Source organism: Leptopilina boulardi, unplaced genomic scaffold, assembly GCF_019393585.1.
Source record: "Leptopilina boulardi isolate dan_hultmark-lab unplaced genomic scaffold, ZJU_Lbou_2.1 LbouV2_140, whole genome shotgun sequence".
Lineage (NCBI taxonomy): Eukaryota > Metazoa > Arthropoda > Insecta > Hymenoptera > Figitidae > Leptopilina > Leptopilina boulardi.
This window is the reverse complement of record NW_026137686.1, coordinates 225,283-244,433: the sequence shown is the minus strand read 5'-3', so window position 1 is coordinate 244,433 and position 19,151 is coordinate 225,283. Positions and strand designations below refer to the sequence as shown.

The 19,151-nt window shown below is 31.7% G+C and overlaps 4 protein-coding genes across 5 annotated transcripts in view; 1 reads left to right on the top strand and 3 right to left on the bottom strand.

The window, feature by feature from the left end:
• The window catches only part of LOC127291544 (beclin-1-like protein), a 145,108-nt gene that overhangs the window by 78,504 nt on the left and 47,453 nt on the right, over positions 1 to 19,151 (bottom strand). The window lies entirely within an intron of this gene.
• LOC127291539 (uncharacterized protein DDB_G0284459-like) overlaps positions 1 to 19,151 on the bottom strand; it is a 309,035-nt gene that overhangs the window by 247,380 nt on the left and 42,504 nt on the right. The window lies entirely within an intron of this gene.
• LOC127291546 (bromodomain and WD repeat-containing DDB_G0285837-like) overlaps positions 1 to 19,151 on the bottom strand; it is a 237,677-nt gene that overhangs the window by 217,630 nt on the left and 896 nt on the right. The window lies entirely within an intron of this gene.
• LOC127291549 (uncharacterized) lies at positions 4,458 to 5,256 on the top strand. Its single transcript, XM_051320738.1, has 2 exons — positions 4,458 to 5,081; positions 5,158 to 5,256. The coding sequence occupies exon 1, from the start codon at positions 4,517 to 4,519 to the stop codon at positions 5,003 to 5,005; it is 489 nt and encodes a 162-aa protein (XP_051176695.1). The 5' UTR covers positions 4,458 to 4,516; the 3' UTR covers positions 5,006 to 5,081; positions 5,158 to 5,256.

Here is a 19,151-nt window from a genome sequence, read left to right as displayed (position 1 = left end):
AAAAATCTAAATAAAATGGACAATACGACAAATATTAATTTTAATGATCAGTCATTTCCGAGTTGCAGTTATCTCGCGATAAAATCAACGTGTATTCCAAAAAATGCATCTGTGCTTAATCAAGCACATGCATTTGGATATCACACCAGTGATTCTGAAAGCGAGTATAACTACGCATTATGTACTGTTTCCGAGACGGAGTACGTAGGCTCTGGCGAGGAACTCCCCTCCACCGAATCATCGCGATCGGTAGGACCGAGAATATCCTCGCTTACGTCGTTCCCTTGACAAAACCAGGATTCGGCCTATTAGCGGCAGATGGGAAACTCCAGCGCACCGTACGCAAAGGGCCCGCATTGCCCTTACCGTCACAAAAGCAGAACACTATTACTACTATTAAGTCGGTTCTACAATGTACGTGAACGCGACGTGCTGACGTCACAATGTTAATCAAATGGATGACGTCAGCACGTCGGGTTCGCGTTGCGTACCATAGATTGTAGAGCCGACTTTATAAAAATAGACAACGACACCGGATCCGTAGCCGGGATTTGGGACCGTTTTCAGCGTCGGATCCGACGGATATTTATTTTAAAAATTTAATTTTGTTTATTAAACAATTTTTTAATGTAAATTATAATTCAATAAATTATTAAGTTTTAAAAGAGCATTTATAAATGAGTTCCCAGTTACACATATGTAACAAATATAGATCTATGTTACAAAAAATAGAAATTTATCTTAAATTATTATAATAAAATTAATTTCGTTACATTTTGTTTTTATTTGACGTCAATAATATAAATAAAAAAAATTCTTCCGACTTGTTCACTCTGAGACGCGAACCCTCGACCATCATAGCTCTCAACCGCACTTAGAGCGCCATAACGGGCTCGACCAGAGGAAAAAAAACACCATAAAATCATTGTTTTTTCCGATCAACTCGTAAAAACGCAAAATTTCGAAACATGTTTTAGACAAAAGTTGTAGATCTCAAAAAAACAGACATTTTATCTTGTATACATTTTTTACTAAAAATGATAATTTTTTGAGAAAAATCCAAAAAACCATAACTAACATATAAAAATTATCACTTTTGGTAAAAAATATATACGAGATAAAATGTGTGTTTTTTGAAATCAATAACTTTTGTCTAAAACATTTTTTAAAATTTTGCGTTTTAATCGCAAAAAAATTGCTGAAAATCCAGTAATTTCTATTTTGATCAAATTTTAACATTCTTTATTAAATAATTACTAGGATTAGCTGGGGTAAATGGGGACAAAAGCCTTATTTTTCATAAATTACATAAGTTTCTTCCTTTAAAAGGTAATATATGCTGGTTTATTTTTTTAAAGTTCTTATGTACGTTCCCAGGATTAATTTTATGCAGCAAAAAAAATTTAGATAAGCTTTAAACGCATGAAACTGAAAAATTCAAATCAATTTCTGGTATGGGAGTCTTAAAGAATAAGAAAAAAATTTTGTATGATTTTTAAGTCTTTTTTCTTTGAAATGCGAGATAAAATACTGAAAATGTTTGACTTTGATTTTCAAGTTTTTATGCATATTTTATGCATATATACGAAATACTAAATTACGTGAACGTTATATAGACCAAGTTCACGCGTATCTAGACGACTGGATAATAATTTCCAGAACGTTCGAAGAACATATCTTATTGTTAGATATCGTATGCGATATACTACATGAGGCTGGCTTGTCAATCAACCGAGAGAAGTCTTACTTCGCTAAATCTTCGGTCAAGTACTTTGGCTTCCTCCTCGATAAAGATGGTATCAAACGAAACCCCAAACGAGTAGAACCAATTCTGGAACGTCCTACTCCCCGTAACCGCAAAGAATTACGTCAATTCAACGGTTCCCTAAATTGGGACCATCGTCACTTGAAGAATATCGCTCGAATGCAAGGACCGCTAAATAAATTAGCGAGTCCCAAAGTACCGTGGGAATGGACTGAAGTACACGAGGTCGCGTTCCAAAATGTTAAAGAATCTTTGAAAGATGCCTTAACCTTAAATGCGCCACGTCCCAATTTACCTTTCTTTTTATATACGGACGCGAGCGATACCGGCATAGGCGCGATTCTTACGCAAAAAGACGAAGAACGCGAATATTTAATTACATGCATAAGCAGACCCTTGCGATGTTCGGAGTCGAATTACACCACCGCCGAGAAGGAATGCTTAGCAGTAATCTTCGCACTGAAGAAGCTCCGCTATTATCTCGAAGCCACTGAGTTTACGGTTATCACCGATCACTCAAGTTTGGTTTGGTTACAAAGGATAAAAGATCCGCGAGGAAGACTTGCGTGATGGGCATTAGAGTTGTCCGCAAACCGTGACAAAATTGAGCATCGTAAAGGAACGACCAATGAGGCAGCCGACACTCTCTCCCGTCTTTACGAGACCGCCTCTGAAGAAAAGCTACCAGATCTATTACTACTTACGAGCAGCCACACATGGTATGAAAAGATGATAGAACGCGTACGGGTTTCCCCTACGCGTTATGAACTATATGAGCTCGACGCGAATAATACCTTGTATTACCATAAACCTAATCATTTAAAAGAAAGCATAGGCGATAACAACGCCTGGAAGAAAATATTAAAAGAAAGCGAAATTATTCCAATAATCAAAAAATATCATGACGCTCCCCAATCCGTACACTAGGGGTAAATAAAACTTATTTATCAATTCTCAGTCATTATTATAGGCCACCCCGTAGGTTCTCCCAAGTTAAAAGTGTCAGCAATTATGACTAAAGCGACTGTGGTGGCGCTGAGTGTCTTCTAGGCCGATGTGTTTGACAGATGCACAGAATGCATTAAAAACAAAAGTTTATAAGTGATTTGTTTATTAATTTAATATGGTGTACAAGTGTGTTTGTGTAGGATGCAAATCCAGATATGCGAGTTGCTTTGAAAAAACTCATTTTTTACGGTTCCTAAAGATAAAAAGATTATAAAACAATGGCAAATAGCTATTTTGCGTGACGATATTAAACTGAAAGGCGGTAAAGCGGTATGTAAGAAGTATGTCCATCCTGAAGACATCCTTCGAGAAAGATTATTATATGGACCTGATGGCATTACAGTGATGGGAATGGTAAGTGTTAATCGAGTTAATTTACAAAATGATTAAATATGCCATTTATACTATATTTACTTTTTGTTTACTGCTATATAGAGTATATTTAAAAACGTTAAAAAAATTAAAAATTTACTCTTTAAATCTGAATAAGTTAAAAATAAATAATATTAGATAACAAAAAGTCAGTCTCTGATTCAAACAGTAAATATTATAATTTTTTTTGTAATTATTATCTATTATGATAAAAATGTGTAATTAAAAAACTGTTAATTCAGTTTTAAAAATATTGACTAAATTATTTAAAATATATAATGATTAAAGTTCATGCCTTTGTTTTTAGTGTACTATTTCATTTATATATTATAAATAACACTTGGAATAATAAAAGTTAAACATTGTGGTACGTAAATTGATCACTATTTTTTGTTTTTTAGCACGGAAAGTACGTAATTTTTAATGTGAAAGGCGATTCGAGGCTTGAATTTTTAACTCCTTCAGATTTAGAGAGTATATTTTACACTTTATTTTAATTATTTATAATAAAAAAACTGTTTTCTGAGCACCTATAAAAAACCCATGCTTCGGAAGGGTGCTTTACCTGCTCTACTAGTGGGAAAGCTAGAGAAATCGCAAATAAATAGAAGCTCTAGGAAGCGTAGCATAATCGAAGACGACGATGAGAATATTATTAGCTCAAGATATTAGACAAACCTCCGAAAACGGACACTTGTTGCAATCTTTTACCTATATTGATAAATTTAACAATCTGCGATACAATCAATGTTCTTTCTTGTTGGCGTCTGAATGCATCAAAGATAATAAAGCCTGCAAATGCTGCAAATCTGTTAAACATTTGTTGAATAAGAAGATTATCCGTAGGCAAAGATGTAGTAAAGCAAATAATTACTTAAAACTAGAAAATTTAAGTCCTCGGAGAAAAGCAGAAATTCTAAAATTAAAGAAGCTAAAATCATCTGAAGGTAGAGCAAAGCAGCGAACACAACTAAAAAACGTCTTTTAAAAACAACTGTGAGGAAATGTCAAGTTAAGATGGAGGATATGACGGAACATTCTTTTTTAACTTTAATGAATAATAAGAATTTAAGTGAAAATGAGAAAATAACTGTCCAAGAAAATTTGAAAGCATCGAAGATCAAAGATCCAAGAGGCAGAAGATATTCTGACGATTGGATAATTTTACGCCTCCTGATACAGACGCGTTCACCAGCTACATACCGGATGATCAGGGATTTGAAAATATTGCCTCTTCCTCATGAACAAACTATTAGAAAGTAAAAATTAATACAAAATATTTATTTACAATATAATTTAATAAAAATAATGTTAAATGTTATAAGCTATAATTTTAATTTTTTCAATATAAAAAATTTATTTTGCAGGCATATGGCTCAAATTGACTGTTCTTGCGGATTCGATCCAAAATTCTTTGATCTTTTAAAGGAACATTTTTCAAAAAAGTCCGAAACAGAGCTTCACGGTGTTCTTTTATTAGATGAAATGTCTATCAGGAAGGGTTTGCTCCTAGATAAACAAACTATGCATTATAAAGGAGTTCACGATCTTGGAGAAGATGTTCCAAAAGATTCGGACATAAAATTGTCCGATCATGGACTAGCACTCGTATTCCAATACTTATACGAAGATTATTCCCAACCAGTTGCAGTATTTGCATCTAGTGAACCTACTTGCGGAAAGGATTTAGCAAAAATAGTCCTACAGGCAATATCTCTATTGGAAAGTGCTGGTGCAAAAATACATGGCAATGTTTCTGACGGTTGTGCACCTAATAGAAAAATGTGGACAGAACTAGGATGTAGTGGAAAATTGAACAACTTTAAAAACTCTTTCCAACATCCTTTAAATGCAAATTGAAGTCTTTCTGTTCTGGGACACTCCTCACTTAATCAAATGCATTCGGAATCGCTTGGCAAATTCCGGAGAATTGAAGGTATTATAATAAATTATTTTTCAAATTTAATGACAGCTTTTTCAGTTCAGTATGGTAATAATTAAATCAATTACAGATTAATCCAGACGAGAGTGCTATAAAGTAGGAATATTTTCAAATCTTACATGAATTAGACAAATTTCAACCTCCATCTTTGAGAATATACCAGAAGATCACAGACCATCATATAAATATAAAGAAGAAAAGCTTTTTGTAGATGAGAGTGAGTTACGCTGTTCAAGTAAGTGTTATTAATAATTATTAACTTCTTTCATAAAATAAACCTTATTTCGATTTTTGTTATGTAAAAAACTGATATTTATAATTCAAATAAAGAAAAACATAAATAATAATAACATAATTAGAAAAAGTTTTTGAATATTTTCTCTGAAACAATATCAAACAAAATGATTATTTTTTGATACCAATTTCAAATTGTAAAATCTCAATTAAAAAAATAAAGTAGTCACTCAATATGATTGTTATTGTTAATACTAACTGATAATTTTTCTAGATCTGAAGTAATTCAGTTGCTCGAGGTTTAAGGTACTATAGAGACTATGAAGAAAGACTCAAAGACTGCGAAACTACGGCAAATTTTTGTGAGTGAATAAATGACATGTTCGATGCTTTAAACAGGACATGGAAAAAAAAGTCATACAGGACTAAAGCTTAATTCTGCTGATATAAAGGTTTTAATATTAAATCATAGAATGTTTCTTTAAAAAATATAAGTTTTTAACTTTAAAAATTACATCTATTTTAGGTATTATCTGACAGATTGGAGTGGTTAAACGCTTGGGAGATGAGGGTCAAAGATGGGTCATTGAAAACTGATAATTTTTTAAAGTACCAAACTGCAGAAGGACTGAGAATGACCTTGCAGTCGACAATCGACATAGCTAATTATTTACTCCAAGTTTTGAAATTAGATGTCATTTTCACCGGACGAATAAATCAGGATTCTCTGGAGGTACCTTCAGTAGACTACTTAAAAATCCGAAAAATGTCATTTTATTCGATTTATATTATAAAACAGTCGATTTAATTTTTAAAAAATTTAATTAGCTTATAAATACAGACCTCGGGTACACTTTTAGGAACAAAAAAGGTCGAAAAAGTCGATTTTTTAATTCCTAATAAATTTAACTATTTAATACATTTTTTAATTTAAGTTTTAAGATTTGAACTCACAAAAATTGTAAATAGAAATCTACCTCAAAAATAAATTTTCAAAAATGATTAAAAATCCGAGGCCTGTAGACTTTTTATAGACAAAAAATTGTCTTGAAAATATAGAGTAATTAGAATAGATGTACGAAATAAGATGAAGTTTTTGATTTTTACTAATTTAAATTATTTTTGTACAACGAATTAATAAGTATTATAATCATTTATTTATCCATTGTACACATTTCTACTATATGTTACCTCACTATACAATTTTTATAACGAATTAATATTAATTATAATTGTAAATATTTTAATGAACTTATTTCTTCAATAGTCTAAGAAATTTTAGGAAAAATTTTTGAAAAAATAAATCGTGCTTACATTAATTTTTGACTCAAAACTTTCAAAATCAATTTAATTCAACAATTCCCAGAATCCGTTTTTGAAATATCCTGTACTTTTTAGAGATTTTTTGGGACTGTTCGACTCGCGGGAGGAACGAACGACCATCCAGCTACACCAACATTTCTCCAAATTTACAAAATCTTATCTTTATTTGGGGTTCTAAAACCACCAAATTTCGGAAATTGTTCTGTCGCAAATATCAATAACAAACTATTAATTTCTATTAAAAAGCTACAAGAAATTTTTAATTCGAAGTCAAAAAATAATGTGCTTTTGGACGAAATCAAAGGAAAATGAAATGTTGTAATTAACGAAGAAAATGGTGTTTTTACAGATTTCACAAACACGATCGACCACGATTATGATTTGCCTCCTATTATCGAGTGCCTTATTTATTTCGCTACTGGAAAAGTATGCAAAAATATAATGGAGTATTCAAAATGCGAAATTTGTCGCACTGTATTTTTTTATTCCGAAGAACAATCCATTCTCGTTGAAAATTATCCTTTAGCTAAAATAGTCACACTCAACCATGAAGTAGAAAGTGACAATGGAATTAAGCATCCAAATCGGCGTCTTTTTAACTTTTTAAAAAAAATTGAGGCTTCATTTCTTAAACATTGTACTTAAAGAAATGTTTTTGAGTTGATGTTAAACGAAGTAACCGAGGAACAATTGGAACATCCGTGTTCAGAAATTGCTGCAGACATTTATGCCTACACAATTCAATTTTACTTGGAGCACAGAATGCGCCAATATGCGAAACATGTTGTTAATGCTAAAGAAAAAATATATGTCCAAAAGAAGAAGGCATCAAAAATGTCTAGTACATAATATAATTTGAAATCCTATTTTCAAATTAAAAAAATATATATATTGTTAAATATTTAAATGTTTATAATTATATAGGATATAATTATATATTATATTTTCAATTACAAATTGTTCTTTCACGATAATAAATTATATTTATTTTACAAATCAGCATTTTCTTATATTAAATATAGTTTAATATATAATAATAATAATAATAATAATGATAATATTCATAATAAATTATTATGACATAAAAATATTAGATAACAAGTTGTGAATTCAGATGTTCATTACATGAACATTTTGCTTCCTCTTTACGATCAGCAAAAAAAATTTGCTTCCTCGTGGAAAAAGCAAAATTTTATTGACAAAATGTGATTTTGATTTTTTAACTTTCATTAATTCTTTAAATTTACCTCAAATGTATACTTTATATATATCGATTGATTCGTCTTGACGTAAGGAATACAATTATTTCATATATAAACTTCAATTTAAGGGGTTATGCCACTCTAGAGACCGAACAAATAGGTGTTTTATGTGAATTTTTTTTAGAAAAACCATAAAGTAGATTAAAAATATAATATAAGAAGTTTATTATACATCTTTTTAGGTGTAAAAAAATAATTTCTTATAAATATTTCTTGAAGAATGGTGGCGCTGTAGCGGTCGTCCTTCGACTCCTCTATGGTTCAAGGGGTACGTGGCCGAACTAACTGCTCCTGTAAATTTTGGAATATCTTGAGTATCTAAATTTTTTTTTATTATATATTACAATAACTAAAGTAACACGTAGGATTTTTTCGATATATTGATTCATGATCAAATGGCGCACTTCTAAAGTTAAACTTTCTAATTTCGACTAAAAAACCATCAGTTAATAGTTAATAACAAATGAACTATATAGAATAAAAAAAATCCTACCTGATACCTTAAAAAATGTATTTTTAAAGATGTGTGTCAAATTTGAACCTAATCGGTTGGAAATTGTACGAGTTGTTGGTTCGGCCAACTCGAAAAATGTAGTTTGGAGATAAACGCGTTTAAAGTTGTAAAAAACTTAAATAATTTCACAATACCTTTAATCTGCAATGCCTGCAATTGTGTAGAATAGACTATAGTCTAGCAAGTAACTAGCGCCTTTGAAAACATCTGCCGTATACCTGCTGTAGATCCTTCAAAGATCATCCCCCGTAGAACTGACAAAAGGAGCTCGCCGCGTACCGTGCAGCCTTGCAAGGAACTTCGAAAATTAATTATTTAGAGATTTTTCCGAGCCATAATCCTGCAATATGTTATTTCTGAGACCCTAAGGAACTATTTAAAGCAAAAAAAAGCGATTTTTTGAAAATCCTAGAGTGGCATAACCCCTTAAAAAATCACAAAATTTTATAGCCAAAATGTGAATTTTTGATTTTTTAACTTTCATTAATTCTTTAAATTTACCTCAAATGTATACTTTATATACATCGATCGATTCGTCTTGATGTAAGGAATACGATTTTATTATATATAACATTAAATTTTTCTATTTAAAAATTTTTTCGATTAAAAAAAAATTTTTGGAAAAAAGACGATAAAAATTTTTTTTTGGGGGTATTTTTCAAAATCCTTTGGTCAGATTTAAGATATTAATATCCCTGGCAGATCTCGAAATCGGAATGTACGCTGAATTCGTTGTACATTCGTTACACATTGGTTAAACATTTAGTTGGAGTGAAAATTGTGTAGAAACTGAGTGGAAAAGTGTAATTGAATTGAATAATAAAAGTATTTAGTGATAGATTTGTGCTGTACTTGTGATAAATTAACGTGTTATTATAAATATATAAAGTTTAAAGTGTAAAATGTTCGCGTAAGTGAGTTTGACAGGCTAGGGAATTTTCTAGTGACATCCAAATTGATAGTCGATAAAGAAGTTGAGCCGCCGACTTTGCACGGTAGGTGGCAGCATTCATACTTTCTCCTTTTTAAAAATTCTCTTTTTCAATTGTAAATAGAAAAACTAATTAATTAATAAGTTATATAGTTTCTATGTTGTCATTTTTTTTAAAAATTGAATTTTTGAAGATTGTTTAATGAGATAAATTAAACTTGTATAATCGATGCAAATTGTTGTTTTTAAAATACATTTAAATAAATTTTTTCTTTCAATTACATTTATATTAAAAATAAATAATAATAAAATAAAGAAAGATAAAAAAAATTTTCTTTATTAAAATTATGATTAAATTAATTTAATTGAATTTAATTAATAAACAATAATTTGCATCGATTATACAAGTTTAATTTATCTCATTAAACAATCTTCAAAAATTCGATTGTTAAAAAAATGACAACATAGAAACTATATAACTTATTAATTAATTAATTTTTCTATTTACAATTGAAAAAGAGAATTTTTAAAAAGGCGAAAGTATGAATGCTGCCACCTACCGTGCAAAGTCGGCGGCTCAACTTCTTTATCGACTATCAATTTGGATGTCACTAGAAAATTCCCTAGCCTGTCAAACTCACTTACGCGAACATTTTACACTTTAAACTTTATTTATTTAATAATAACACGTTAATTTATCACAAATACAGAACAAATCTATCACTAAATACTTTTATTATTCAATTCAATTACACTTTTCCACTCAGTTTCTACACAATTTTCACTCCAACTAAATGTTTAACCAATGTGTAACGAATGTACAACGAATTCAGCGTACATTCCGATTTCGAGATCTGCCAGGGATGAGAGATTCTTTTTCAATCGCCCCAGCCCAAAAAGTTAATGTTCTGGGATTGGCTTTATACTTTAGTAAATTGTTGTCCTATATGATAGTAATTAATCCCTAAAATATGAACTCATTAAAAAAATATTTGTAGAAAGTAGAGGGGGTTGAAGTTTTGACGTTAAGGGTAACATTGTCATTTTCAAATCCGTATAACTATGACAAAAGTTAATGGATTTTAATTTATCTATAATGAATTTTAATGCATTTTTCACGTACTTTTCATAAATGTATACGAAAATTAAAAAAAAAAATTTTCACCCCTTATTTTTCGATTTTCATCCCTTCGGGTACTTTTTTTTTATTTTCATTGGAAAGCTGAGGTTTTTTCCCATGAGCTATGCAAATATGAAAGTGGCACCGCCTACTTTAATATTATGTTTCTCACAAAATTATTGTTGTCCCACTTTCATATTTACATAGCTCATGGGAAAAACCTCAGCTTTCCAATAAAAATAAAAAAAAATACCCAAAGGGGTGAAGGTCTAAAAATAAGGGTTGATTTTGAAAAAAGGGGTGAAATTTTTTTTTTAATTTTTTTATATTAAAATGCCATAAGTTTATAAACAAAAAAAAGACAGCCGCATAAATAAAAGGACAATTTCATTTAACGAAGGTAACTTTAAATTTTTATATCTCATAATTTAATTTTATTGATTAATAACACAGGCCTACAAATTTTAGACCCAGAAACCGGAATGATCATTCCCGATGTAATTTATCACACTAAATCCAAAAATGGCAAGCAAATTGCTCTATCACGTCAGCATTTTTAGATATTCTAACCTAAAAGTGTAAAAAGTGCCGTGTTTGGCAATATTTGACACTTTATAAAATCGACAAAAATTTTTTTTAATCATTGGTCCAAATTTCAAAAGAAAGTATTATATTTCCTCTTTCAAAATTTTCTTGGCTTGATCTGATCCAATTTTTTTTCTCTGAGGTACAGCCATTTGCGTTTTACATTGCATGAACTAAAATCCCTTTAAAAAAGAAAAATAAATTGCGAACTACTCATGGCACTGAAAATTGTTACTCAGGAAGTTTTAAAATCGCTAATTACGAATGTGATATCATGATATCAGATTCAAAAATCTGACATTCAATTCGTAATCAGCGACCCTAAAAACCCCCAAGTAATGAATGACAAGCGAATTCAGTAATTTTTTTAAAAAGTGTCCGCCATATGGGTTCCGACATTTTGAAATTCAAAAATCTGACGTCAGATTCGTAATTAGCGACCTCAAAAATCCCCGAGAAATAAATTTCAGTGACATGAGTACTTTGCAATTTATTTTTCTTTTTGAAAGGGATTTTAGTTCATGTAATGTAAAACTTAAATGGTTGTATCTCAGAGAAAAAAAATTGGATCAGATCCAACCTAGAAAATTTTGAAAGGAGAAATATAATATTTTCTTTTGAAATTTGGACCAATGATTAAAAAAATTTTTTTTCGATTTTATAGAATGTCAAATATTACCAAAAACTTCATTTTTCACGCTTTTAGGTTAGAATATCTCAAAATGCTGACGTGATAAGAGTAATTTCCTTGTCCTTTTTTAATTTAGCGTGACAAACTACATCGAAAGTAACTATTCCGGTTTCTGGGTCTGACAAAATCCAAAATTTTGTAGGCCTGTGTAATTAAAAAATAATTTGTTTATAATTCAATCAATTAAATTACATTATTTAGTAATTTAAAAAAATAAATCATATAAATTAATGTTTTCATATAATTTTTTTGAATTATTTTTAAGTCTTGTTTATGTTCTTTTGGTGGAAACTTTAATTTTTTTTTAACATTTGACAATTTTGTTTAATTTGAAATTCAAATGAAGGTGTTGATAGTCCCGGGAATGGGTGAACAAGTTTTCTTGGGAGTAGACTTTATCCACACCTTCGGCGTGATACACGATGGTAGTCGAAGAGCCTGGTACATGTCCGACTACCCAAACTCAGTTCATCACTATACTGAAGAGGGTGTAGAAGCTATTAGTATAGAGGGTGAAAATGTCCCCCCGGAAACAGACCAAGTAAACGGGCTTAGAACAATTTTGACCAAAGAAAGAGAAGAGTTAGAAAAATTGGTTTCTTCTCTTCTTCGATTAGTCCGTTACAGAAGATGGATATGATTTTAGAAAAACTCAGGGCAGCAAAATACATCACGACACTAGATTTAAAATGGGGTTATCACCAGATTCCCTTAGAGGAAAAGAGTAAAGAATATACCGCATTTACAATACCAGGTATGGGACTATTTCAGTTCACACGTATGCCATTCGGCCTGTCGGGAGCACCAGCGACTTTTCAAAGGCTAATAGACTCCGTTATTGGCCGGGAAATGGAACCATATGTATACGAATACCTAGATGATATCGTGATAGTGACTGAGACTCTCGAGGATCACAAGAAATGGTTAAAGATAGTTATCGATCGTCTACAAGAAGCAGCTCTTACGATTAATCCTGTAAAAAGCAAGTTCGGTTTAACAACCGCCCGATATTTAGAATTTCTCGTAAATCACGAAGGTTTACAAGTAGATCCAGAAAAAGTCGAACCTATTTAAAGTTACCCCGAGCCAAAGACAATTAAGCAACTGAGACGATTTCTCGGAATGGCATCGTGGTACCGACATTTTATCCCCCAATTAGCAACTCTAGCTGAACCCTTTAACAGACTTTTGAGAACAGGCATTCCGTGGCAATGGGACGAATCCCAACAGAAAGCGTTTAAACAACTAAAAGAATTAATTGCGACTGCGCCGACTTTAACGTACCCCGACTTTACGCTACCGTTTGAACTACACACCGACGCAAGTGATTTCAGTATTGGTGCAGTTCTTACTCAACTACAAGACGGGAAAAATCAGGCAATAGCATACGCGAGTCGAACGCTTACGGAAGCCGAAAGAAAATACTCAGTTACCGAAAGGGAATGTCTCGCGGTAATTTGGGGGGTTAAGAAATTTCGTCATTACCTCGAGGGGTTTCACTTTACTGTCATCACTGACCACAGCTCATTACGTTGGCTGCATAACTTGCACAATCCGACGGGGCGGCTAGCTCGGTGGGCGCTCGATCTCCTAGAATACGATTTCGACGTAGTGTATCAGAAAGGTTCGGAACACCTTGTCCCAGATGCACTATCAACAATGTATGAAGAGGAGATGGCGCTACCAATAGCTGCTTTGATCCCAGTTGAAGACCCTTGGTATTGCCAACGTATGAAGGAAGTTGAGGAAACCCCGAGTAAATTCCACGGATGGAAAGTTACTGACGGAAAACTGTACCGATATCGCCCAAATCCATTAATAGATTCGGTAATTGACGATTTGGACGCTTGAAAATTAGTAGTACCAGAAGAACAAAGGCAGATAGTGTTCAATGAAATTCACTGCGAACATCAAGCAGGTCACCTCGGTATCAAGAAAACATACCGAAGGGCGAAAACAAATTACTACTGGCCAGGAATGTATAGGGACATTAAAGAATGGGTCGGAACCTGTGATATTTGTCATAGGAACAAACCCGACCAAAGACCCGCCGCTGGTCTAATGGGCAAACGTGTAGTCCAAAAGCTCTGGGAAGTAGTAGCGACAGATGTAATGGGTCCATGGCCCATAAGTTCACTAGGTTACGAATACCTTGTGATTTTCGAAGATTTATATACGCGATACATAGAGTTAGCACCAATGCGAAAATCGAACGCGGAATCAATAATAAAAGCTTCTGAAGATTTGATTCTAAATCGTTGGGGAGCGCCTCAAATACTGATTTCAGACAACGGAACTGAATACGTAAATCAAGCGTTCGAAGGTATAACCGAGGCTTACGGAATTAATCATTCCTTTACTCCGATTTACCACCCACAGTCAGATCCAGTTGAAAGGGTAAATCGAGTGATTAAGACAATGATTTCCGCGTATGTATCGAAAAATCACAAGAAATGGGACTTGTATTTGAATAATTTGAGTTTTGCGTATAATACAGCAGTACACGGAAACACGGGCGTAAGTCCAGCATTTATGAATACTGCCCTTGTTCGCTTGGAACAACAACGGTCAACCGGAATAGTAGCCAGCTTATTGTGGTGCATCAGATGCCGCAATAAAGGCCATCTCAAAAATGATTGTCCACATCGGGACCAATAAGGTTCATGTATATTTTTTATCATTTTCAATTTTCATTTTTGTTTCTCCCTAGAGCTCATAAAAGTTTCTTTTTCTCTCTATTCTGATTTAGAAATTATTTTTTTTGTTTATCAGTTATTTGGTTAAATGTTTAGTATTTTTTAGTTTTACATTTAGTATGATATTTTAAAACCAAAGACTCTTAGTTATGAGAGAATTACAGTGGAACTAGGTAAAGTTTTCAATATAACTAGAATTTTAAATTGTTTGATATTATTTAAAATAGTTCTATTCCCTTAAAAAACTCTCAGGTTTAAACCGTGTACCTTAATATAGTCAAAAAGTACATAGGCAGTGACTATACCGTATTCGAATAAGGGATATGTTTCATATATATTTTTCTTTGATAACTTTTGATAAATATATATTACTTATTTTCTATTGTAATATAAAAATCTCGAATTATTCCTAATTCCCAGTTCACTCCCTGTCAATGGCGTCCAAGAACTCCGCGGATCGGTAAGTTTAATAATTTATATTACTTAAAAAGAAATTGAAATAAAATACTAAACCGATAGTAGACAGAACACTGCCGATTAAAGAGTAAAATCATAAATAAAAGAGATTTTTCATATCAGCTTACCTGTCAGAACAGTAGTTAATCAAAATAGAAAGTAATTGATTCAATATTTAAATATAGTAATTGAAAAATGCCTACTGAAAGGGAAGAATCTGGACATTTCTGAAAAATTCAGGAGATAGGTTTCGGCAAGGCCCATGGGAGTTGTAACGTGGTAATTTAATTACCCCGTTTAAAAACAGTTTTCAGAGGTTTCGCCGAAAACTAAATTATTAATGGAATTTTTAATGTTAATTAAATATCGCGTTTTTCATAAAAAGTAAGAAAAATAATAGCCAAACCCGAAATCAACCTTTATATTTTTCTTTATTGGTTATTATTGTATAAAAGATAATTATTGTATTTTTTTTATTTGTAAATCTTACTTTATGTATTTCGTTTATAATAATTTGTAAAAGTAAATAATGTACAAATTATTATTGAAAAAGAGCGATATTACATTTCTCAATGAATAGTGAAATCCACATTTTGTCAGATTATTATTTTGATTATTTTATAAAACTTTATCAGTCGGGTGAGAAAGAAGATTTCATGAGGAAGATCAGGGGCCACACGCATTGCGCAGGTCACTGGGTCAGGCGACCCTACTGTTGCAAATCAGTTCGAGTTTGGCTACTCATCAGTTTACATACAAGGAAAAGTATTTTCCGATTTTTCCTATTGTTTACACCGGTGCAACCTGAATTATAGATTATAGAAGGATCTTGAATAAAATAGAAGGTTTGTGAGCAGTTCTTCCTTTCAATGGGCATATTTGTGGTTCCTTTTCATACGTAAATATCGAAAGAAAACAAGGAAGTATTGGCCGATCGCATGGCACGGAAAATGGACGCCAACCTGTTCTCGCCGGCTGATCTCACCGCCTAGTAGCGTGAATTTCTCGAAGTTCGAATTATTGAAAATTATTTAATAAATGAGAAATAATTTTTATAAAAATTATTTTGTTTATAGTGTCTTATTTATTAAATTCAGTGTAGTGTGTCGTTCTCTCTCACCTGTGTGTGTAACTCACGTCCTGAGAATAAAATAAATGTTTCGCTTAGTGTAATGTGTGAACTCGCGGTAAGTCGAACTAGCCCGGGTAGAGTTCACACTTCGAAACGGTCAACTCGATCCCATTCTCCATCATCTTCGATAAGACCTAACGCGAAACATGCACTTTGAAAAGTTTCATGTGCTCTGTTATCAACTGTATGCAAATGTTCAAAACTTGTAGCACCTTTAACTACTATTAACAGTAGACGGAGATGAAACAGTTCAACTTGACTTGGACTAATAGAATAAATGCGTCCAATGACATTAAAAAATCTTTCTCGTCTTAACCATTTGAATGTACTTTCACCACGTTCCTTCTTGAAAACATAATGACTTGGAATTTCTGCATATGTAAATTGCCTCGCTTCTGCATCACCAGGGTGTTGAATTTTGAATGAGGTTGTCAGTAGAATAGAGATTAAAGATTATTACTAAAGATTATCACGTTCTTTTAAAGCAAAGTATTCTAATAACATTGTCCTTTTCTGCAAAGCAGATCTTGAAGCATCGTCATTAGCTTCTTCGCTAATAATAACGGTATGTTTATGAGATAAATGAAGAGGTAATCTGGTAACAGAATGACTTTTATTCTGTATTAGTCTTCCAAAAATTCTATCACACGCTTCAACGGGACTTACATATCGAGTTTCAATGCATTTTCGAATTTCATCACATTCTACAGAAGTTGCACTATTCACACTGTCGGTTATTACAATATCATCAGCATCATGTCCCTTATAAATATATTTATACAGATATTTTACTGATTTAATGCTAGAAACAACTTCTACATTAATATGGCAATTAAATAGTAGTAATAATGTAGGATTGTATTGAATCACGTACTGATTATCTGCTGTTCCTCCATTTAGTCGATTACATGTTCCGCTATTGCAAAGACGATACGTCGGATATCCATTTTCATCCATTATTGTTTCTGAGTAGAATTTCTTTGGAAAACTTTTGAAACATTTACCACTTTCATCTTTACACCAGCTCCCACATGGACCGCGAATCATGTTTCTCATAACAATATCTTGAAGTACAGGATTCTCTAATGGATCTGGAATTTCTACAGAAACATATATGTCTACAATCTAATACTTTACTAATAAATGCATGTGAGGCTCGAAGCGCCTCTAGCAGATGTTTTTTCAAAATAATGAGTAGCTTAATTTGACAATTGTACACATGTCGTGACAAATGTTAATTTATAAATAAGAATTTTTTAAACTATTGTTAATATCCGTAAAAAAATGTCTATTATAATTAAAAGCGGATTTCAAAAAGTGGATATTTTTATATTTAGAAAAGAAAGCCTTGCCAGAGGTGACGGATTGCTAAAAAGTAATCACGTTACTGAACTTATTGATGAAACTATTAATAATTTATTAATTATATAATAATAATTATTAATTAAATTAAATCATTAATTAATTAAATTCTGCGAACAGCTGCTATCCATTTTTCTCTTTTTTCTTTGAACCAGAACTTTTTCGAAAAGGAATAAAATTGTAGTTCCGGATTATTGCGTTCACTATTAGAACAACTTACTACGCAACACTTTCATTTTGATTCTTTTTTTTAATTTGAAAATGACATTTTTGATCAGGACAAATTCTATTTAATACAAATTTTTACGACCAGTTGGCGCTAAGAACATACTGTAGAACTCTATATTGTGGTCAATTTGAAAGGAATGTGACTCATAAATAATAATTGAAGACTCACTGTCCATTTGACGACGACGGTGTCGCCTCGTCCCACCTATATAATTACATTTTAATTTTATTTCACTAAAAAAGACGAGAACTGTAGAACACAACTATGCAGGATAAGAATAAGAGTAGAATGAGTAGTTTTGCTTCCTCGTAGGAAGCTTTATAGTGATGACAATTTTCGAACTTTCTAAAATCAATTGTTTTAATAAATTTTTAACTAATATAGTTATATTTCGACATGAGGAACAAATTTCCGGATATATATGTGAGTATGGCACCGCTTCTTGTGTACAAATTATCTCAAACAAATGTTAACGGATCGCCCAGAAATTTTGCATGTTAATTCTCCTTACTAATACCAAAAATCGGACACAAGGAGTTCCACAAATATCCACATAATTTTTTTGGGACCATTTTTTCAAATAGTCAAAAATACATTTTTTGATAAAAAAGCTTTTTATTATAAAAATTTCACTTTATTTATTTTAAAAACGCATTCTTAGCGTTAAATCGAACTTTTTAACCTATATTAAGTTTATATTTTACCTAAATTAATAGATATAATCATTATTTTTATTTTTTCAAAAAATTTAAATTTTTTGTTTTTGTAAATTTTTTTTTCTTTTTTCTTAAAAAAAATTTTACGCCAAATTTTAGGCAAAATTGCATTCCTTACATAGAAACTAATTGATTGATCTATATATTTAACCCACGGAGGAATAGTAAGGAGACCGATCTTGCTGTAGTAGCGCTTCTGAAAATGTCAGAGAAACATGTACGATAAATGCCAGTTTCACTGCATTTTACTCAACCACCAAAGTAGCTGAGCATGCGCATTAGCCATGTGCTGTCTCTTTCTCTCGCAAAAAGTGTGCGAGTGAGATCTGGCTGACGTATATTTCTCAAGTCTTCCATGCGTGTTGTGATGAAGGGGTTATGTGTTATTGTGTTAATATTTGACAATTAAATTGAAAACTAATAATTTCTTGGTAAGAAAAATCTTTTTCATGACATACATCATAAATAATATGTTTATAATTACTATGTCTCTATTATTCTTTTAATAATTACTTCAATTTATTGACACTTTAAATATTCCAATAGCATACATTATTATATACTTACACATGATTTTGGAGATACAATATCGCAATGGTAAATAAAATTTCTGAAATAAACACTGAACACTAAAGGTGCTTATATACCTCAAATTTCGATCAGATGAACATTATTTCTGGACCGTGAAAATGCGTGAAAAGTCATTTTCACGGCGGGTATTTTTGAATTGTTTTATACAAAAAATGTTTTTTTAAGAAATATAATATTAAATAATTGTTTTAATATGTAAGAACATTTTAAAATAGTGATAGA